General features: G+C 39.8%; 1 protein-coding gene across 4 annotated transcripts in view; it reads left to right on the plus strand.

The window, feature by feature from the left end:
* The window catches only part of pde4d (phosphodiesterase 4D, cAMP-specific), a 160,167-nt gene that overhangs the window by 63,206 nt on the left and 72,313 nt on the right, over window positions 1-24,648 (plus strand). Inside the window, exon 1 of one of the 4 annotated variants that reach the window (XM_058388767.1) lies at window positions 23,693-23,956. The exons of the other annotated variants lie outside the window; for them this stretch is intronic. Coding sequence (XP_058244750.1) covers window positions 23,871-23,956 — 86 coding nt within the window. The 5' untranslated portion in view covers window positions 23,693-23,870. Of the gene's footprint in view, window positions 1-23,692; window positions 23,957-24,648 lie in introns of those variants that run through there. 4 annotated transcript variants of the gene reach the window in all.

Consider the following 24,648-nt stretch of genomic DNA (forward strand, 5'->3'; position numbering starts at 1 on the left):
TTGCCAGGTTAGCTCTAGCTATTTCGATAGTTTTAGTTGTAAAGATTTTAAAAGTCCATGAATAAAAAGTCATCTCCTGTCACAAAGAATATGACATAAAAATAGCTCTAACTCTTATTTAGTGTTAGCAATGGAAGTTATGAACGTTCACATATAAAAATTAATGACTGTCTCAGAATCACAGATTGTCTCTGAATGACAGCTTTCAGCTCGGCATGACCTAAAAATCCTGTCACAACTCCTGCCATGTTAGCTCTAACTTGCAGCAAGTGTTAGTAGTAAAGATAATGAATGCTAATGAATTTAAATAAATAGAGAGAGAGAGAGAGAGAGATTCTGTCAGGTTAGCTTGCAGCTAGCAGCAACAGTGAACATTCAAGAAAGAAAATAAAACATTGTCTCAGAAATCCTGTCACATTAGCTGTATTTTATTATGAACAATTATAAATGTGACATAAAACTCTATGCCATGGCATCTAAGAAAACCTGTGGAAATAAACATGTATTTACAAATACTGAATGAATTTAAGCACATCAACAGGCATGTATTAGCTTGCTTAGCTAGCACGTTAGCTCCCTGGCAGGTGATAAAGGCTTGTATCATTGAACATTGAACACGTTGTACATGTGTGGTGTTGGATAGAAACACAGAATTGACTCAAATATCTATATTATAAATTTTGTTAATGTTAATACCAGCTAATGTGGCTATTAGCTGGTGATTTCAGTATTTAATGGAAACATTGTTTTGCCAGCAAAGTTTCTGGAACTAAGCAAAATACATTATTTTTAGGAAGCAGATGTCTTCAGATATGCCTTTCTGATTTTTAGCACAATTTATGTTTAAATATTTTTTTGTATACTGGTTATTATGGCAGCTGTATATTCCTAAATTACCAGTATCTTGTGTCACTTGCTGTTGATTAAAAATTGCCTAAAATAAATATAAAGGCCATAGATAGATGACATAAAAAGATGACAGATAAAAGCATGACATAAAAACAAGATGACAAAAATTCAGCCTTCTCCTTATGTCATATTTGTCAGTTTATTTATTACGCATGTTCCATATGTGCTCACCGTCAAATGATCAATAAACAAGACTGTGAACTGTGCCAAGCCTACCAGCCTAATAACATCAAAGCTTCAGGTTGCGGGGTGTCTTAGCCTCCTGTGTAATACTGAACAGAGACACTGATCTTCTATCATGCATCTAACTTGATGAGCATCTTGATAAATGTGAGCCCAAAGACTCCACATGAAAAGAGTTGGGTAATGAAAGTGAGAAGTGAGAGGGGAAGGCTACCGTTTGCCCAGATGCTCCACACGTCTTTCAACATGCTTTCAGAAGCGTGATTAAACACAAGACTAATGAGGCAAGATATGATGTCCCTCTGCTGCTATCGCTTTTGTTCCCGCTATTCATTGCCGGAACTGAAAAGCTCAGGCTTTGATAGAGCCCAATCTATGTTCTGTACCTGTACCAAGGGAGCCTCTCCTGATTTATTCACATGTGCAGAGAGCTGCCGAAAATCAAAGAACGATTTCGTTTGAGATGGTAATTACCTTCCAAAATCATAGAGTTGTTGGTCGCAGTCCTCGTTTGTCCCCTAACACACCGGGGTCCTGTGAGAAGCGGGGCCTAGCATTCGGCTCGCTACAATTAGTTTTAATCAAGGTTCCTAACTGCTAGCAATTATTTTGGAAAAAGCATGAGATGTCTCGGCCTGGTTGCCAGGAGTGACTGTACTGCTCATCAGTAGTCATTCAGGTTTTGGCATTCAGCAGGACACAACAGGAGAAATATGTCAGGTTTGATTTCCTTAATGATCTGTTGTTTTTTTTTTGTTTTGTTTTTTTATTATTATTATTGCTAGAATGAATAAGCAACCCATAATAGTAAACTTTATGATCATTGCTGAAACGAAAAATCATAATTATTTTGGAGACTATAAAATAGTTCACTGTCTCAATTATTTAACTAGTTTAGGTGTATCGGTTTAAAGCAAGAACCAAGAACAGCCATTTTATCTTATTTTAAATATTAAAATGTGAAGACACAAATAGATTTTGCAGCTGTAGCTCTGTATGACATTGTTTGCATGATGATTGGTCATTCAGTTCATATATATACTTTTCCTATCTCACTTCCTCACTTCTTAATTGGTTCTTTGAATGCTCAACCCATTAAAACCCAGCAGGCCCAGGCTTCACACCCATCACTCATACTTACTACAGAGCGTTCCTGTTTAGGTTTTTTGTTTTTTTCTCAATTTGTTCATTTGCCAGTTCCCAACCAACAAATTAGTTTTCTCCTATGACATGACAGATGACAGCTAGTAGACAGAGGATTAAGTCTAGAGCATGCTTCAGCATGTACAGCTGCCCTGTGATGAGCAGCAGTGCGAAAAGACGCAGAAGTCTTAGAGGTTAACTAACTGCCCTCTTGCCATACATGAGCACACAGATGCCCACAATTGGTTAGTGTCACTCTGATTGACACAAAAGCAACGAATGCAGTTCCTCTCACTTCCCATGCGTTTCACATGTGCAAGAGTTCTCTACCTGAATCCTGTTGTTAAAGTGTTCTACAGAGAAAGATAAAGGATTTTTTTCATGTACGAATGAGGAACATTGACTAACATTAGCCGATTAGCTTGGTGCTCTGGGCACCAATTGTGATTAATTAGTTGCAGAAGCTGAATAATGTGATCATTACTAATGTAAGGATTTTATTTCAACAACTTATTGCTGTCCTTTTTTATGCTTTCCATATATGGTCTCAACCCATAGAGTGGAAGATTCTTTTGGCCATGGGTCAAAAAAAAAAATAGATAGTCATCACTTCTGGGCTATTTGTAGCTCGTTGTTCTTGGCTGTTTTGGCACACATGACTCACTGTACCTACACGATCCTCATACTATACATGCTCTAATTTAAGGATGGACAAATCCACTTCTGGGCCACAAAGCATTGCATTTTATATCGCAATCTCCTTCTTTCTGTGGAACAGCATTACTAATAAGTATTGAGTCATAATTATAGTGCAGTGATCATTATAAAAAAGACCTAGCAGAGGTAGAAGTATATGCGTTTCCGCTCTGATGCATTCAGAGCACCATTCATTACACCGCAAAAACACTTAGTCATCAATTAGCCTAATACAAATTACGGTACATTAACTGCGAGCGAGCAGTAATCAATTATTATTAAAGGACAACTCAAGCATTTTTTTTTGTTCCAAGCTCTATCCATTGCATCTGTAGAACATTCATACTTACCACATTTTTAGATTTCTTTGCTCTGAGAAAAGAACAGAAAAGCTGTTTAATTGAAACTGCCTTATATCTGAAAGCCTGTGAGGTAGTTTTGAAGGTCAAAAAAATCATTAATGGGAAACATGCATTATTCATAAGTTCTTCAGTCAAAGGGATTTGTAAACTAAACTCTAAAGCTCTGACATTCTAAAGCTCCTGTCAATATATTTTCGTATATTTTCCTACAATTAGCTATAGCTTTTGTGCAGAAAAAAGACCCCAAAGAAAGAACAAAAGGCTAGCTTCACGAACGTTTCACATTGATTTTCTTCATACTTTATACTTAATCTGACCTTGCCGAGCTTCGCCAGCAAAACTCGTGACCATAAATGGTTAATAAGCTGCCCTTTTATAAGACCGTCAAATAAGAAGCCATTAAAGCTAATTGTAATTCATTTTATGAAATAAGACATAACATAGCATGCTGCTTCTGCACACTGCAGTGCCATGCTCTGCTGTATAGCGAAGGGGGAAGTAGCACCAGAGTGCACACAAGCAGCAGTCTTCAATTATTTTCTGTCTCCAGAAAGCACCAAAAACATGAAAAATCTACCGAAACAACATTCATAACTTGTCAGGAAACAAAAGCACCGTGGAAACTCCGCTTTGTCATTCTGACAGATTTTTCTAGCATTAGCGCTGTTCGTGAGTTGTTTTTATGATGCCAAGAAGACACTGGTGTCACTCAGGATGCAATCTGACATGCCCACACACTTCTGAAGCGGTTTCTCACTTTTCTTCTTCTAGCTTTTGGTTATAATTAAATTGCAGTTATGGGTGTGTTATACAGTATATTATGTAGGTCTACCATTGATAAGTTCTAACTTATTAAGTCATTTGAAGCTGTTTGAAACCAGGGACTTTAGAGATAAGAGTGGCTTTTCTGTGGGGGAAAAAACAGCTTTTGCCTAATTATGCCTTTGAGTAAGTGTTTAAAAAAATTAATTGCTGTTCGTTGGATTAATTTACATAAGAAAAGCTTTGGTATATGCTTTTCACCCATGTTTGTGTAATCCTAAGACATTTATTAATTATTAGAGTTAAACAGTTGTAGTTTGGAGTTTTTGCTAGATAGTAACACTTCTAAGCATTTATTATCACAATTAAGCAACTGTTCTTAGATAAGAGTCCACAGAGAAATGTGTTGTGATTCTTGTGATTAATAATTGAACACACACCGATCAGGCATAACATTATGACCACCTGCCTAATATTGTGTTGGTCCCCCTTTTGCTGCCAAAACAGCCCTATACCTGACCCATCGAGGCACTGACTCCACTAGATCCCTGAAGGTGTGCTGTGGTATCTGACACCAAGATGTTAGCAGCAGATTCTTACCGGATATTTTTGATAGATACTGACCACTGCAGACCGGGAACACCCCACAAGAGCTGCAGTTTTGGAGATGCTCTGATCCTAGTCGTCTAGCCATCACGATCTGGCCCTTGTCAAACTCGCTCAAATCCTTACACTTGTCCATTTTTCCTGCTTCTAACACATCAACTTTGAGGACAAAATGTTCACTTGCTGCCTAATATATCCCACCCACTAACAGGTGCCATGATGAGGAGATCATCAGTGTTATTCACTTCATGTGACAGTGCTCATGATGTTATCGGTGTAGATTACAGATGCTGTGGATAAAGTTCCTTTAAGGTTTGTTTCATTCTCTGTTCACACTAGCTCAGGTATCTGGGACGAGAAGATTTCATGTGTAGGTTAATAGGTTTTTCATTCCATACCAACATAACTAAAATTATTTAACACAAGACGGAGAAATGTCAAAAAATCTTAATAAATAAAAAGAAAATAATAATATTTTTTATCATCAAGTCAGCCAATTCCAGTCAGGTTGCACATATTAAAAACAAAAAAATCATACAAATGTCAAAGGTCAAATGAGCCCTAGAACTCGAATCAGAGCAAGCATTTATGTAGAAACTGTGATAAAACAGGGGAAAATACAGTAATAACAGTAATACCTTTACATGTGAGGCAAGGAGAGAACACCACACCAAAATGTTGGCCAGAGATTTGCTGACTTTCTGTTGTCTGCAAAAACATGATGTGCTACTTTGTCAGAATATGCTAATAAGCTAAAACCTGATTGTTTCCCCTTCTGTATTAGTGCACTAGCTAACTCTGCAGCCATATGCTATTAATTTCCATTATTATCCTAGTCAGTTAGGTTTCCAGGAAACTGAAACACAAAGGCAGCCCATTGGAGCCCATGGCCAATCAGCTAGCTAACACTTGTATGATTTGTCCAGCTCTATTCGCCGTATGAAAGTCAGAAATGCAGCATGCAGGGTTCAGTAAAGCAAGACCAGGGTTAAGTACTGCTGGTGGGATTATAGCAGATGGTCTGTGTCTAGCACCAGAAGTGATCAGGATGGAGGGGAAAAAAATCCCTCGCTGTGCAGTAATGAGCCCTCAGCCGGCTGCTTTTCTACGTGCCATGTCATAAATTATACACCATCTCCATCTCTCACCACCCCTACAGTGCAGCGGATGACATTTGTGCGGTGATCAAATCCTGCACCATTGTCAGGATGATGGTATTACGGGCATGTTCTTTTAAAACAACACTTCAACCGTAGACCATTCTTCCTCCGGCTATATCAATCTCCTTCAAGTTTAAACCGTGCAGCCAGGGTCAGAACAGAAACTCACAGGGAGAGACTACGTCTTTAATGTTGCTGAACGGCAGTTTAAGGCAAGAGATGGACATTTTCGGTGCAAGTGAATGGAAAAGTGTCACTGAACAGCATTTCTATGATTGTCTGCATGACTGTATAGGGAGAGCATTTTCACAGTGGTTATTACTGTTAGGCAGAAGGAGTGCTGAGAGAACCCTTTTGGCCACAGGTCAATCCACACCTGAGAACGACAAGACAGATCTGATTATATGGGCTTCAGAGGTCAATCTTTATTTAATCATCTGTTCATTTGAAGAGAGTGATGACAGCACAGCAGAATCCATGTGTTATTACACGAGCTTTCTAATTACGCAGGAGTGCTCAACCTTAGCCAAGGTTTGCTCTCTCAACATCTCCTTTCCATCTCCTTCTACCGATGCATCCGTTATTCCCGTGTGTGTGTGAGTGTTTCAGGTGTCTGAATGTGTGTCTGGTGCTTATGTAATTCTGATGAGCTGATTTATGTGTGTGAATCACTTACAGGGGTGCTAATTAATGTCTAACCGTGGTAGAGCGTGGAGAAGGTTAGATGTCTGTCTAATTGCCTGTTTTAAAGATGAGGCAGCTGCTGTTCTTTTCTGTCCTGATTGACAGCCCAGTGACCTGAGAAGGTTGTTTGTCACATGCTGTACACAATTCGTACATCACACCATCGCAGACAGGAATCAAAGCTTCATCCCCTGTGGTTATTTCAGCACGAGGCGGACTATAATGAAGAGATCTTTATATTGGGGACATTGTGTTTCATAATCATGGATCAGGTGTTTGCAGTCCTGGAAAGACAAACGTAATGCATGTTACAGGCCATTTAATAATTGTAGTTGTCGTGTTGAATTGTCCTAACCTTTTGCATTGTCATTTACAGCCAGTAAAATGTCTCTTGTCTCTGCCTCTCTGTTCTTGTAAGATGCCATTTAAAAGATTGAGAACGACATCTAATCTGGCTGTTCTGTTCCCCAGATAAACAATCGTCCTTTAGGTTTAGATCAAAATATTATTTTTTTATTTCGGCTAATGAAGCATTTAAGGCACAGTGTTATGTTATAGTAACAGTGACCTACTCTGACCTGTTTTTGTAATCAAAAATCAACAAAATTATTATGTGTAGCGTTCCTCACTCACAAAGATCCAAAAAAACATGACAAAATAATGGCTTACGGTTACAGTACATTGTAATTTTATACTATGTGCATTATATACATGTCAATGTGCAATATATTCACCTTCAATAATCAAGGTGTTACCCATACGTGTAATAAATGTCGTCGTTGCTGTCACTAAATTTCATTGTACACCATAATGACTATTTAAAGTAACTTACCTTATGCTTAACAATCAAGGATACATTTACGGCTTTAAGTTGGACCGTTTGGTTAGACGTGTTTATGTTTAGTTTCACAGTGCACTTCATGTTAACACTTTCGAATACATTTTGAATTTGCCTCAGCGAGAATGGACTTTAGATTCAGTTTTCATTGCTGGCGTTGCTAAAGCTCAGATTTGAAGACTTCAACCATGTTTCCGACTTTCCATGTTCAGCCAGTGCTCTGTTTGTCTCCACCGGCAGTGTGAAGTTTAATGTGCTAAAAATATTGTCTAAAGTGTTCAGTGTCCCTGAGAGAGTTGTCTTTTTTGGCTCCAGACATAATAAGGGCAATAAGTGTCAGGTGTTGTTTGGCTCCTTGCACAAACTCAAGCCTGGGTCCTATGATAAAGATGGAAGAGAGTTTCTGAGTCCTGTGTTGACTGACAGGCCAACTGCGAGCCAATTGAGAAGCACATTGTTAATGTTAGCCTGCCTGTTACCTCACACATCTAAAAGAGGGGTATAATTTTGTGTGTGTGTGTGTATTGTATGTATTGTATATCAAAAGATGCAGCTTTCCACAGAATCTAATAAATACTTTTGTCATCTAATTTTGTATAAAGAGGGTTTTTGCTGTATTGTCTTGATTAAAAACCCCACAGGACAAAGTGTGCCCTGCCATGATTGCAGTGAAGGAGGCGAGGAAACAATGCAAAAGCTCAGAGGTGGGATTTGAATTCTCAATTCTATGCAAATTAGGTATGACATGGTCACACGACAAATCCAAATCGCTGGCTTGAGTGAGTCCTTGAACCAGTCCTGTGGCACATGCGATTTAGATCCACACTCACTATTGTAGTTCCTACCTGCCAATATGACAAAAGTACCATATCATGTTACCTGAAGGTATTATTACGACATCTCGGTTAGCCATTAGAGTCTCACGCTGTGGTGCAGAAGGTGGCATTGCCGCCTCAAAGCTCCAGGGTCCTTCAGTTCCATCCTGACCTTGACTTACTGTCTATACAGAATTTTACATGTTCTCCCCATTTCCATATAGATTTCCTCCGGGTACTTTGGTTTCACTTCACAAAAAACATGCCAGTTGATGGACTCTGAATTACCCCTAGGTGTGAATGAGCATTTGTGATGCCTGCGATCGGGATAAAGCAGTTACTGATGATGTATCTTGTGACTTTGTGGATGCTTCCACTTGCTTACCATAAAAATTTGCACTTCGAAAATCCCTGTCTTCCCAAGTCTCATTCTTTCATCAGTGGATAGTTTCATCTGGACACTGTGCACTTTCACTTAATACCTTCTGCAATCATAAAGAATCCCAGGACTCTTATTTACAGTATTTTCACATTGAACACACTTAGTATTGTTTGTCTTTACAGTGTACAATTTTATATTTATAATAACACTATCGGTTGTCACGAGAACAAACTGGGTTTCATGATGAGTCTCAAGCTTTCTTCGTCTTGTTGTCTCAACGACTTTGTCTCCACCACTGTCACCTCTGGCATTTAAATCTGAAAAAAAAAAAGCAACCCAGCAATATGTATTTGACTTCCTGTTACTTGATAGTCAATTTTTAACATTATGTAGACATACAACCCTGCTTTATCCACCAGCATGTTTATGTATTGCTCAGAAAACCAACGGCAACACTGTAGGGAATGTCTGAAAATCCTCCAGCAGCACACATATGCCTAGAAATATTGACACACAAGAAGCACAAGAGCTCCTCTTCACCCCAGCTCTATTTATAGAAGTTCATTTAGCTCTTTGTGTTTGCAGTGAGCTGCCCATCACCAGGTAGAGAATGGACATTACCTGGATTAATCCCCCCTCCCTCCCTCCACCCCCAGCCCAAGGGGTTACAGATAGCGCCTGCGTATCTCCCTCCATCAGTCCGCTGCTGTAATGGGAACAGCAGCCGTCACTGAAGCTGGAGCTGGTCGCCTTCTTCACACTTGATCCACTCTAGTTTCCATGGTGAGCTGTAACAGATTTCATAATCCCCGGACTCGCCGTTTAATTGCAGATTGAATCATAATAAAGTTAGGATGCACAGAAATGGCCGATGAAATATGCCTGAGCTATTTTTAACCCTCTTTGGTGGCTGCATTCTGGAAACAGGGAGGGTTTTATTTATTTATTAATGTATTATTACATCTTGGTGTAGAGAATCGGCTAAAGGATCAAGTAATAATTTTGCCAGCCGAAGAGACAATAACAGAGTGCAATAACTTCATGTACAAATGTCTTTCTGGCTAAATTGAATGGGAAAGATAAAGACTGTAAGGAAACAATAAAGAAACACACACATACACACACACACAGAAATAGGATTTAAATGATGAAATCTAATTCACATCTCTAGCTATTTCTGCTATAAAGGTGATGTCGATAATAGACATGCAGGAGACATGCAATAGCCTCACGACTGCACTGAGAAACTGGCACAGAAAAAATATGCATAGAATATCACATTTCAGCTAGCTCAATAATAATAATTCCTTGCAAGAAATAATTAGCTAGAAACATATTGCATTGACAGGCTGACAGATACCTGCTGACGTGTAAACAGTGACCATGGACTCCATCTGCCATCATTTTATTAAAGCTTTTCAGTTATGCAGGAAGTCATGGAAATGTAAGACCTTGGATAAGCAGATTTGAATGTGTCAGTTTGTGTGTGTGTGTGTGTGTGTGTGTGTGTGTGCGCGTGCACGCACGGGCCTGTGTTTCAGATTCCTCAAGCGCTTAATTGGCTCTGGTGGGGTTGGTAAGGGCCGTTACATTACAGTGTTTAGCGTCATAGCGAGACAGACTAGCCTCCCAGGTGCGCCGTTTTCTTATACGGAGGATGTTTGTCATTATGAAGAGAACGTCTGGTCTTTAAGCGAGAACTCCTCAGGGGAGAGAGACAGAGAGAGGCAGACCGAGAGGTAGAAGGAAGGAAGGGGGAGGAAGGAAGGTGTCCATAATGTTAGAATTCATGGCCGACTCTGTATTCCGTCTACATATTATGCATAAGCTTAGTGAAAAAGCATATAGTCACTTCCATGTCGAAAAAACAAAATACACTTTATTCTGCCCTTGGAATGATCATAAGCACTGTTAATGCAGCTGTGGGTGGTTTTCTGAACATGCACAAAGCCTGGCGCTGAACTAAATGACATTAGTGAAAGAGATTGTCTACAGAGACTAACCAGCATTTATGTTTAGTCTGAATCCACTCTGAGAACAAACAGTAACGCACTAAGTACCTTTCCTTGTCACTTTGGTTGTAATTTTTTATTTTAGGTACTTTAAAACCTATCGTTCACCTGAAATGTGGACAGAGAGTACCTTTAAAAATCATTTAAAGTACCTAAATGGACCATAATGGAGCATCGTTTTTAGAGTAAAGATTTAAAGGTACGCTACACATGCTTTTTTAGGGTAAAGATACAAAGGAGTACCATCTGAGACAAGTTTAGTCCCCTTTTTTTCCTGATCGTGTACTGCAAAACAATCTAATGGCAGTTGGCTACAGTTTACCTTGTTCTTTTAAGCCCTGAGCTTCTTTATTCAGGAGATCATACGTACAGTACATGGAGAATGTGCTGTACCTTCCTGGAAAGTTTGCCTAGCAAACAAAAATGCCAGATTTTGACATTTCTGTTCCCCCGGCGCCTGTTTTCCAGTAAAATGTCACTGAATATTTCACGCTCTGCATCCAGAAGCCTTCACTCTCTGTCAAAAGATCTGCCACAGAATGTAAACAGTGCTCATTGAATTATTACCATCAGGAAAGAGGCCTATTTTTACATCCCACTGTGTAGATCTGATGAATTATGTATTTCCATTTAGGCTTCAAAGGTTATAATATTTATGATGCTATGTATCACATTAATTACTTATTATGTAAGTGTGATTCAACAGTGCACTGGGCTTTTTACTTCGGCTCAGATAAAAATAGGATTTAAGTGCTGGGGGTTGAGAAGGATAGCAGCCTGCATTGTTTCAAAGCCTATGAAGCGGGGAGCGCTGTTATCGGAAAATAATCAACAGAGTGGTGCGATGAAGTGCAACGTGAAGCGGCGTTACTCTTATCACCATGAAGTTTATTTTCTAATAACATCATACCCTGAAGTGTGTAGGGGTTAGATGAGCTCATGATCTGGATGAAATGGGAGAATGAGGACTGCAATGATGGGATATCAAACAGCAGTTTAAACACACCAAAAAACACATAGATAGAAACAATAACTCAGTAAAAATGATGAAGAAATTACCGTTTTTAAGGGATATTTAATTAAACGATTTTTTGCGTTCTTTGTTTTTATTATATAATTTATTCGATATTTTGATGTTTAGCTGTTTGACTCAGTTGCATGTTAGTACTTTGTAGTATAAATGATCAGTGTTATAAAATCAGAATTTTTAGTGTTGTAAATAAATGTGTATAGTAAATAAATAAAAGTAAACACTTAAAAATGCTTTAAACATACAAACAAAATCCTCAGGATCACTACCTTTTCATCCTTCTCATACTTCCGTTTTTTTAGGTCCACAAGCATTTTTATATTATGTAAAACTATCTTTAATTTTTAAAGCCACGTAGATGGTGTTGTGGCTGAAATTCGACACAAAAAAATAAGGTTTTGAGCAAGATTCACAATTTTTATTCGTTACGTACACAGTTATATACAGTTTATAACTTACACTGCAATGAAAACCTCACCAATTCTCCTAAACTGTGCAAAGAAATAAACAAAATCTAAGAGCTATGTTAAAAAAAGAAATAATAAAAAGAAAAAGGGGTAATAGAATGTGATGTGCAATATGTTAGACGTTCGATCTAGTAGCAATGCGCAAAAACATTACAGGATGAAAAGTGACGTGTTAACGTTTCTGCCTATAGCATACTTTAACACCTCAGCTTTATAGAGCTGTAAATATATTCCACCAAAACGACATGCAACAGCTTTTATTTACTCGCACACTGAACGTCAAGCTTTGATCAAGTTGTTGGATAGCATCGTGCCACAGCTAAGTGGACATAAGCCTAGATAAGTCAGTTTGTGATCAGTGACCAGCTGTCAGAACGTCCATGTTCCTCTCCAAATTTGCTTGTGGATGAAAGGCACGCAAGAGAGAAATATATTTCAGCCTGTACATTCTACTATGTAATTTACTCTACGGTTTCTGAGCTGTATGTCAGCATCTGAAAGGCTTTTCCAGGTCACTACACCAGACACATATTTCTAAGCCTATTATTAATGTTGTTTAATAAAAATTAAGCGCAGCATTAGTGTAAATAGATGCTCCAGGATTCTGTTCGATAAATTTAAGATTATGAAAAGATTAAGATCATTTTCAATTGAATGATAAAAACCCATTAGTAACTATAGATATAGGCAACATATAACAAAGAATAATGGCTAAAGGGATATGAATCTTTTTGAGATTATAATTTGAATTCCCGTAGATTTGCCCAGTTTATTTCTGGGTGCATGATTTTCAGGAGCTGGTGCCAAGTGCCATTTACCAGTGAAATCATACATGGAATATTCAATAGATGCCACATTTTAGACCACAGCACCTCTAGTCACCAAGGCAGTTTTCCCAGCAGGGTTTCAATTCCAGCACCCACTTAGAGCTCCAGTACCGTTGACATTTACGCGATAAATGTTGGCCGCATGATAAATGATGGCTGTCCGGCAAAATGTAGCTCGTCCTGTCTTGCTTAATCCGCGTTTGTGCTTGTCAGTGATGGATAAATACGGTTCTCGCCATTATCTTCAGTTTTTTTGGAAGGGAGGGTTTATTCTGACTGCCGCAGTATGGGATATGGAGCGTCGCCGGATTTGAAGGAGTCAAATTTTTTGCAGGCTGTTTAAATGCAATCCCGCTGACATGGGTCAAGTCTTTATTTCTGTGTTTTATTTAAAGTCTGTGAGAATCAGCCAAAGTGCACAATGAAGTCAAGTTATTCTTAGCAGTCAAATAAAATAAAATGTGAATCTGAGTTAAAATGATAAAGAATACAACAAAAGAGTTAATATTCTCTACAGTATTATCTGTTGTGTGTGGGGGGGTAAGCTCAGTGAAGAGAGCTTTTGCTACGATTAAGCTTGCTTTCTCAGTATTAAATAAGCGAGTCGTTAACTAAAATGACGCACATCATTTAATGCAGTGTTCAAGGTCTAGACGGATAGTTCCATAACCGTTCTCTGCGTCAGACTGTTCTCTCGAGACATTACACACTCATTAAAAACCCCCCTGAGAGGATGATTCGCTTACTTTATGTGCATACTGGCCATTGTGGGACAGTAGATCAATATCCACCCGGGCAACAGATCGATACTCAAATTCCCTTTTGACATTTTTGCCTTCTCCATGTGGATCAAGGGATTGATATGTGCTGCTTCAGCGTTACCTTCTGAAAGCCCTGCAGGAGTTCAGTATCAAGCTAAGCTGCTATGCCTGTCGTTTTTCGTCCTTATTTAGCCTAGCAGGAAGACATGCACAGAAAACCTGATACTGAATATGAATATGAATAATGACGTTGTAATAAACCTACCAGTACTAATGCCCAGCTCTTTCTAGCCATTCGTCAGTTTTGTTTAGTTAGTTGGTCCAACTGAGACAGATTTTTTTCAGGCATAATTTTCCAATCGTTAGCTCAATACCCACGGAGCTAGCACCGTCTCCCTGCTTTCCTTAAGCTCATTATAACAGCTTAAAAGATATCTGTGATCTGAATAAACTTTCACATTCACTGTTAAAATAGCCTGAAATTAAGAAAGACGGTTCTCTTTATTTCGGGTACTGTTGAATGGAGGCATGATGAGGGTTCAGATAAAATCGTGTGATCTCATTTATCATGCATTTGTATTTAAGAACCGACAAATTGTTCCGTCAGACCACAATTAAAGTAGGTATGTTCTCATTCAGGTAAACTTTGTAATACTACTGTCTTAAAAAAAAACGGGATTTGCATAAACCCTCTCAAGGCTGGCTAATGATGATGTTGGGTATTATGTGTATTGCTGAGATTAGTGTTTGTCAGAGAAGAAGCTCACATATTATTGAATAAAATTTGTATTTTTTTCAATACTAATGGCCCTGAAAAGTGTCTTACGATGAAATAGAATGGATTTTTTTTCCTATTTAAAACTGTCAAGCATTATTTCTAAAAAATTCCTTGCCATACTGCAGTACTGAAATCGGGCTAAACCTTTGATTTGTACTTCTATCGTCACTACATGACTCAAATAAACCTCGATTCCTGTTCCTGAAGGTCCGTGATCATCTCATACATCTTTATTCCACAAATGCAATTTAATCACATCTCTTTCAGCTCCGCTGGGTCGTAGTTCTCGGTTAGAGAACGTTATGTGTTTTTTAATCTGATTTGTGCAGCCCTTGATTCTGCTGATATGCCCTATGTGGAGGCCAGAGGTTTAAAAAAAAAGTGGAGAAAAGAAAGTGGCCTTTCAGGGGAAGGAAGAGGATGTGATTAATGGCTCCTGAGTGAGAGGAAGGGAGCAAATGAAAATAGCCACCTATTATCCTCATCATGTGCTTGTAGTATCAGATTCATTAGATCGGGGCACTTAGCAGAACAGCACAGAGCGCTAGGAGTAACCTGCTCCCCCATGAGCGCTCTCCTGGGTTTTGGAGCAGGTGTCGAAAAGGTGAGGAGACGGCGGATGTGACCATGCATTTATTATTCTCTATAGCCATATTATTCCAGATATGTGGCCTACCACTGTCTACCTCAATCTGATCCAAAATAAAATGAATTTTAACACATGGATCCTTTCACAATTTCACTTTGGTGCAGTGCATCATAAAACCGCGTTCCCAGCAGCAACGGATGAGTTCTCTGGTTTCTTTGGCTGGATTGGGTGCTCTAAATTGCCAATGGGAGTGACTGAGGTTGTGTGTGTGTACATGCAGTTGCATAAAATCTGGGAAGTGGGAGCTCAGGATTTTAGATGTTGAACTACTGTGTGTTTAAATCCCATGAACACCAAGCTGCCACACTTGGACCACTGAGCAAGGCACTTAACCCTCAACAGCTCAGTTGTATAAATGAGATAAACATAAGTCACTCTGAGTAAGGCCATCTTCCAAATGCCATAAATGTAAAATGGATGTGTGCACGCAGAGTCCTGCATAATATCCAGTGTGTTTTTCTGTCTTGTACCGGGTGTTCTCTGGTTTGGCTCCAGAAAAATGGAGCCAAACCAGGCAAAATTCACATTTAAAATAGCGTTTGTTCTGATCGGAGCATACTTCTGGGTCTTAATACACTATATTGCCAAAAGGTTTTGGACGTCTGCCTTTACATGCACATGAATGTATTATGGAGCCATTTGCAGCTATAACAGCTTCAACTCTTCTGGGAAGGCTTTCCACAAGGTTTAAAGTGTGTTTATGGGAATTTCTGACCATTCCTCTAGAAGTACATTTGTGAGGTCAGGCACTAATGATTGATGAGAAGGCCTGGCTCACAGTCTCCTCTCTGATTCATCCCAAATGTGTTCTATCCGGTTGAGGTCAGGACTCTTTGCAGGCCAGTCAAGTTCCACCAAAAAACTCTCTCATCCGTTTCTTTCTGGACCTTGCTTTGTGCACTGGTGTGCAGTCATGTTGGAACAGGAAGGGGTCATCCCCAAACTGTTCCCACAAAGTTGGGAGCATGAAATTGTCCAAAATGTCTTGGTATGCTGAAGCATTACTTAGTTCCTTTTACTGTAACTAACGGGCCAATGTCAACCCCTGAAAAACAACGTCTGTATTCAATGATGTGTCCCAAAACCTTTGGCAATATAGTGTATTTGGTTTGGTTTAGTTTAACATTAAATTGAGTTTTGGTGAGAGAGGACTTTCTCAGTTTCCTCAATAAATTGTTCTCGGGTGATTCCCAGCCAGCGAGCGTTTAGTGAAGGCTGACATGTACTTCTTTTCTCTTGTTCCTCATTAGTCCAATCATCGCCTTATAATTAGTCACTATTGTCATTTCAATTTAACAGCCAAACATGGAGCAGTTTTCAGAATAGAGCTCTGATCGTCCGCCAGCGGAGAGACGGTTTCTGTGGTGTTTCTGGCAAGGTGACACTGCACACGCTGAGAGAAGATTCCATGTTGTTCTCTTCTTCAAGTTAACACACAAAGAAACCTCATCTCTGTTGACTTCAGTAGTGTGTGTGAGTGAGAGAGAGAGAAGGAGAGAGAGGAAGAGAGGGAGAGAGCGGCGAACGAGAGCGCACATAAGAGCTGTGTGGAGGAGGAAGAGTAAGCGGATGGCTTTTGCCCTGTTCTCTCTCTTAGCTCAGATCCAGCAGGCAGCGCTTTACTGATGTTATAGCAACCTCGCTCTCTACCTGCATCCAAACCTCCAAAACCTTCTCTTCTGTTCTACTGCATTACACAACGCTGCTATTTTTACTGCCTCAACAAAGTCACTGCTTTGTTGCCTTCACTAAGAGAGAACAGTGCTCAGGCTAATAAACAGGGTAAATAAGGACTGATGGACTCACACACACACACACACACACATAAAAAGAATTATTGTGCATGTAACCTGAGTGCCCGTGTAATTATACAAAATAAGTCAAAGATAAAAATAGCTCGGTTAATAAGATGGATTATTTTTCTGGTTTTATTCGTGGAGGTCCGTTCGCGAGGTGGCTGTGGGTGGATTATGTGTTTGTGTCTTTCTTTCTCACTTTCTCTCTTTCCTGTTATGGTTTTGTGCATGTAGTAAGATTTATATATTAAGCTGCACTGCCCCTCTTGCTCTGATTTAGTGGCCAAGTTTGAGTTTGCACCACTTGCCTCACAATAGTGTTCACGCTACTAGCGACAGCATGAGAAGTGAGGATTCATTCTCTCCATGTGCAACACAGAGCCCTGATTTCAACAACATTGGCAAGGAACAAACTGACAACAAAACAAGCCACATTTCAATTGAGATTTTATCAATTCACAAAGCAGTTTTTTTTAGTTCTATAGGGTTGCTATTATTTTGAAGCTCTTGATGTTGAAATAGTCGTTTACAGGCCACACTCTGCTGATGAAAGGGACACATATAATTGTGTAAAATAATACTGTTAGTATTTTCTTGCTGCAAAGGATATGAGTGCAGTGAGCGTGATCATTAAAATGAGTGCAAGATTCCAGAAATTTCTTCACTCAAAATGCAGACCCTGACAAGTGTGTTTCAGTGCTTGCAGAACTGAAGTGCTATCTCTCTCTCTCTCTCTTTCTGTCTGTGTGTCTTTCTCTCTCTCTCTCTCTCTCTCTCTCTCTCTCCCTCTCTCCCTCTCTCTCTCTCTCTGTCCCTCTCTCTGTGTCTCTCTCTCTGTCTCTGTCTCTCCCTGTCTCTGTCTCTGTCTCTCTCTCTGTCTCTGTCTCTGTCTCTCTCTCACACACACACATACACACACACACACATGACAGTTTTTCGGCATGCCCCCTTTTGCACAATTTTAATAAAATTAGTCAGATTTAAGGAAAGATATTGCATAGAGTTTACATGAATATATTACATTTTTCAACAAAACAGGATTTTATCTCGTACACTAAGCTTAATTTAAACATGTTTCTTAATCACTCTGTTGAATGATGCACAGTAAGCATGATTAATTCACATAGTATTAAGGTTACTCAGTTACATTGTGAAATCATATGATGTTGCCTTCTATATGTTTGGAACAATAGCTACAGCATTACATTTGGGCAACTAACAGACACATGATAGAATAGTGCAGTGGTAATTCACAGGTCAGTATTTGATTTTAAAGATGCTTTTGATATGATTTTGATAGATAGATAGATAGATAGATAGATAGATAGATAGATAGATACATACATACATACATACATACATACATACATACATACAAAATAGTCATAGAAATAATAATAAATATAGGCAACAAGTGTGCACAAGTGACAGTGAATATTTTATGCAGTACAACATACAGTATGTATAGTTCTTGCAGAGAATACGAGGCTCGCAGCCCATAGTATCATTCTGTACAGTACTGGAGTTGGTATCTGACCAATACCCGTACCATTAGCTGTATTGATGTATCCTTAGCAACCCTATTGAGAATTATAGTCTAGTTGCATAGGACAGAGGGTGCTGTGGATTAGAGCTGAAAACCTCATTTCTAGCATGATTGCCTCTGACCCTGGCAAGAAGACAAGACTAAGATTCATGATCTAAAGTAAAAGCCAGGGAGGAATCGAAAGTCCTTTCTCAGAAACTGAGCTCATTTGAGCTACGGTTACAGATCTTCAACATTACAAATATGACGTCATAAATATAATCTGAAAATCGACATTCGTAATGTCTGTAAAAGAAACGGACAGTGACAAGCCTTCCCCGGGTTTACTCGTCACGTCGCTGTAATTATTAATACAGGTTGCATCAGGCCGTCTTGTAAATCGTTTCCTGCAGTTCACATCCTCGCACTTTAAATGGCACTTAAGCTCCTCTGACTTCTTCTTGCTCTAGCCTGTAGCTCCAGACCCCAATGCTCTAACCGCCAGTTAATCCATCAAGCAGAGGAGAAGGGCTGATTGCTTTGTGACACTAATTGCACCTTCTCGTGAACATGTCATGGCTGGATTTCTCTCAGTACTGACACCTCAGGTGTGACGGAGTTGGGTTTGGTCACTTTTGTTAATAAGATTTATTGCTTAACATTGTTCTATTTGCTATAGTTTTTTTTTCTTAGCATGCTAATGATGTTTAGTGTTTGCTAAAGGGGGAAAAAAGCTGTAATTGATTAATGCCTTTACGGTAGAAATCTAATGATGTGAATTACCTCCAACACATCAGTTAATCATTACGGCTTGCAGGAAGATATTTAGATATAATCTAGCCTCACAGCGTGAGGGCACAGCTACTGATTTGATGCCTTGTTGCTTGGATTTGCTTGCCTGGAGCACTTGATGAATGTGTTGTTCCTCTTCAGAGCTGATTTTCCCCCGATGTGTTTTAACTACATTGAGCGAGCGTTTTAAGTGAAATCTGCTGCATAATTTCCAAATGATCTTTGCCCTGCACCGAAGCTTTTCTGTCCATGTTTAGTTGTTCTGTAATAGCCTTTGAACCTGAACACTAGACACAAATGAAAACAGTTAACGCACCAAATCTTAAATGAGTTTGAGAGAGACTTTAATAGCTTTTTAGCGCTATCCGATAGAAAGGCACACAGCTAGAAATGCAGAACCAGTTAGATTAAACTGAAAGTGTGCCCAATTTAGTCCTTGTTGTATATTCTGGATTGGACATTAGTGGACATTCATTTTTGGGCTGACTTTATTTACCTCTCTTAATAAACAGGATAACACAGACTGTTAGAATGAATTTGTGGAATCGATGCACTTCTTGTGATTATATTCTATGTCATCGTTCATTCTTTCTGCTTCAGTCAGCAGTTTATTCTGGAAAGACCTGCAGGAGATTCAGAACTTCTCTCAGGAGCCCTGGGAATGAGGTGGGAATACCTTTTACATAGATTTTGTACAATAGAAAAGATTTCATTTACATGCCTCAAGAACGTCTGTTTTGGTTCACTGTAATTTTTCTGTCTGAGTGGCAAGCCGAGATTTTTTTTTTTTTTTGCCATCGGTCCATCCGTGCCTGTCTGACATTAGGACAATGTCTCAAGAATAGTGGTTGAATGCTTGTAGGATTTATATGGAGTTACGACTGTAACCAGCAGATGAGCTGTTTACATTTTGGAGGTGACAGCAAGGTCATATGTCTGAAATTGATTTTCTTCATTGGCTTCCGTTCTGTATAAAAGATTATTTTAAGAGCGCGTTCACACTGGAAGTTTATTATGTTGATGAAAAATAGCTAACGTGAAAGCTGTCATGTGGACCGGATTGAATGGGAAACGCAGCTCATTCTCAGGTCTGCACTTGCTCAGAAAATGAAGTACCCTGTGCATGTGTTTTAGACAATGACATCATTAGTTTCCACACCACAGGTAAGCACGAGTGGCAGGGGAGTGTTGTACGACACAGCAAGAGGTGAAGTGATTTACTTCATTTAGTGATTTGTAATAGCACCGAAATAGGACAAAAACAAAAGATATGGTGAGTCGTGTTGTGTTCTCCATTCACGTTTGTGATGCCTTAAGATGAAAGTAAATGCGCAAGGGTTCTTCAGAATCAAGTTAGTCTGAAACTAGACAAAAATGGTGGTGGGGGAACTAGACATGTAGGTGGTGCAGGCATCCCTGTCAATATATCAGCGTCTGGAATATTGAACAGCCACACAGCTTTTTCAGCAAATGATCACATGACCTAATGTTAGTAATAATTTTACTAAAATGACTACAAATAAGCAATATATGAATCCTTACTACCTACATCAGGATGTATGTACATTTAGCCACACAGCTAAATATTAATATCTTGTTATTTAAGTCTGATTATTAATATCCTGTCTTGTGCAATATTTATAAACATCATTTTTCTTTCTTTTTTTTTACACAGTGTAGGTTAAGCACAACCGTAGGGCTATTTAAAATGAAATCAAAAATATTATAAAACATATGGCTCTGCAGTCACTGCTCAGCCCATGAAGATAAGCAGTTCCGGCAGCTGCTTGTTCAACTCTCATCATTTGCCATTCCTCCACAAATAAACCCTTTTCAGCTTCCTCTGTCTCATTCTAAGCTCGTAACCGATGTGTAGTAGAAGGCGAATGCCACAACCGATACGCAGTCTGTTCCACACAGCTGGAGTTATAGCGCTCTGTAGAGTCATTGTGCTAAAGCTGTCCTTTATGGGCAGCATTTGTTTTCTACTCAGGCTCTACCTAAAATATTCCAGCTCACCGGTCCTGTTTCATGACAATGACACCTGTGAGACCATTATGATAAGGACAGGAAATGCAACCTGTGCCATTAAATGAGAGAAGTGCCAGCGTCAGGGAAAACTTAATAAACACTGCAGACAGATAAGGAGCGCTGGCGCAATGCAGACAGTATATTTCAGGAAACCGGGAGACTGGCTGGTGGGTGAGATAGAAACCCAGTGGGACGCTCATTCTGAACTCATGTGAGCCTCCTGCTGATTCCTCATGAACTCCTGACTCCGTATCACAGGCTTGGAGTTATGTCATGATGGGCTCGTTAATGCCTGTCCTCGTCGGTGAAGTATGTGCTTGTAACAGCTGCAGTCTTTATTTTCTTATTAACTTCAAGAGACAAAAAGAGAGGGGCTTGTGAGAGAACGACTATTTATAGCTTCTATAAAGTAAATGATCCATCCATACATCCATTTTCAGCTACAGGGAGCTTGGTTGGAGCACACACACAACCAATCAGTCACTGCAGACAATATAGAGACGGCAATCAGCCTACCACACATCACAGGGGAGCCAGCAGTCTATCCCAGGGGACTCGGGGCACAAGGGGGGGGATCCTAGTGCCAACCCTTTGCAAGGCACTCACACACACACACACACACACACACACAGACATTGACACAAGACTATAGATAATTTAGAGATCCAATCAGCCTAGGAATCTATAAACCTAGAAATACACACACACACACACACTTTAAATTATCACACTTTTAACACCAAGTCTCCTTAAATGCATTCTTTTAACCATTGTTTTAGAATTTTCCATTCTTAAAATATCTAAATGCTTTATATTTATTTAAAAAAAAAAAAAGATTCCATAGTTGCCCTTATTATTATTTTATACTTATTATATTATTCTTGAAATATTAATATTCTGAGAGTTTCTGTAAACAAAACATCAGGTATGTAAGTCATGAAGATGTCCTGGGCAATATTTTCCTCTAATGAGTTGTTGTTGTTATTAATACAACTGAACAAAAAATATCACAAAATATGTTTTGTTTTATTTATTGACTCAAACATACCGCTCTTTAACTCTCTAAAATGGGTCAAGTTTTTCCCTAACTTTAGAAGGCTGCTCTTCTGCTCAACAGCACACGTCCATTTGCGCATGCAGGCCTCTTCCCACACGGCCATGCTTGCTTTGGCTCGTGCTCTGGCGAATTAATGAGTGAGGCAGCGTGCGCCGAGGGCTGACCGAAATCGCCTGCAGTTGCGGATCATTGATATTTTAAAGCTCCATCTGCTGCGTTCTGCTGTGGGGAAACGCCGTTACGAGGAGGAGGATTTGGCTAATGCGATAGGCTCTGCTGTTATACACAAACGAAAATGATCCTTTTTGCCAAATCTGTTTGCGACAGATGAATGGGTAATGCTCGTCTGTCACAATCACTATACACCTGAATTACAGGGATCGCCTGATAAGATGTAAATGGAATGTCTAATTAATTGCAATCTATATGACTGCCAAGTTAACTCTGCCACAGGTTTATTATATATTATGCTGCTCAAATTAACTCAGTGTGTAGCCTGTATGATCAACACTGTCACTTTTTTTGATCTCGGACCAGGTATCTAGCTCCTTCAGAAATGTGCTCTCTGATGCCAACATCCTTCTTCCTAACTGCAGGTCAGGAAACAAATGACTGTCATTTCAGAAATAGCAGCATGTGATATTACAGCTTTAGTTCCAGTGTTGCTTAGTGAAATGTGTAAAGGGACGCATTAATATTTATTGCTCATATCGGACCACACGAGGCACGGTGTTAAAGGGAGTCGAAATGAAAAGATGGATGATCAGATGAAATGATAAAGGTCTGTGGGGAGACCAGTTTCTGTCTGCTGCTTTTCAGACTAGGGAATGGGCAACAAGAGGCCGGAGGTTACAGTGCCAAAAAGCAGCACTGGGAAAGAGGGATTTAAAGTGTCTCACATGTACCTGCCAGGCTCCGGAAGATGTCTCTGCTGAGGTAAGAGCAGAGCCCTGAGAGGATCAGCAAGCCAAAAGAGCCAGAGGTCAGCTTTCAGTCTCATTAGCAGGTCAGTAGGTTGACCGCATGACGCCAGGGAAAGTGAGGTGAGCTCTTTTTCCTGGCCTCACAAAGCTCTGCAGTGTGTTCACCTCACATGCCGCGCACGTAAAGAAGCGCACATACACACATTAGCAGGCAAAGGAAGAGGAGGCCGAGTGTAGGAAGTGCTTCGTCATGGCCCCGGTGAACTCGCGTGTCTGCACTCGGGGCTGAAAGGGGAAAAAATGACTGGCGACAGGAAAAAACAAAGCAGCAGTATCGTCACTGGGACATGCAGCAGGAATTCGCTCGGGTCTCTGCCAGAACAACAGCACAGATACTGTGTTACGCAGAGCGCTATTTTTACGTCATATGATAGCGTAGTTCCAGTCCAGGGGTTTGGTATTTCTCACTGTGGTTTCTGGGAGGTGATAAAGAACGAAATTTATAAAGATTTGCAGCTGATCGCCGCTGGAGGTAAAGCAGCTGAAGCGTTATGAGTTTTTCATGGCGTGGATGTGTGGAGTTGAACCGCACACTACGGTATGATTTTCAGAGCAGGGTATCTGAGGTATCTGACAGAGACATTTTACTCGGGTCACACAGATATAGAGCACCTGTGACCTCATGAAGAGTGGCACTCCTTACAGGGTGAGAGAGAGGAGGATGATTCACTTGAGTGATTTCCCATTCAGAAGACATTCCTGGATCTGGTGAGAGAGAGCGAGGGAGAGAGAGTGTGTGTGTGTGTGTGTGTGTGTGTGTGCAAATATCTGTAAAATTTATTAGTGCCTGCATGCATGATGAGGAGCAATTTTCAGAAGTATCATAATTATTTTGCTGCATTTGCATGTGTGTGTGTGCTTGAGTGTGTATTTTAGTATTAGTAAATAATAGTAATATTAGTAAAATTGGCAATTTTCACAAGTATCCAAATTATTTCACTGCATTTGTGGTTTTGTATGAGAGCGTAAGAGAGAGAGAGAGAAAGAGAGAGAGAGAGAGAGTGTGTGTGTGTGTGTGCTAGTGTGCGTCCATATACCCTGTCTGCCCAACGCTCGATGTTTGCCATTCAGTGTAAATTTGCTGTTTAATGGTGGAGTGATTTCCTGCCATCCGCTGCAGCGTTAAACACCCGAGCGACTTTTGCAGCCAGAGTGTAAATCAAACACAGATTAGAGAGGCTGATTAGCATTTCATCAGTACACAGTTCCTTACAGCACCTCTGTGACTCTCTCTCTCTCTCTCTCTCTCTCTCTCTGTGAGCCTGCGTAGGAAACCCACTCCGTTTATGAAGCACGGCGTTTAACATCTGTGCTTTATAAACATTACATTCATATGCTTGACATTCTGTAGTGCTTTAGGAAGACGCAGTGCTGGTCTCCATATTGAAACGCTGCGCTGT

This window comes from Hemibagrus wyckioides, linkage group LG05 (assembly GCF_019097595.1).
Source record: "Hemibagrus wyckioides isolate EC202008001 linkage group LG05, SWU_Hwy_1.0, whole genome shotgun sequence".
Classification (NCBI taxonomy): Eukaryota; Metazoa; Chordata; class Actinopteri; order Siluriformes; family Bagridae; genus Hemibagrus; species Hemibagrus wyckioides.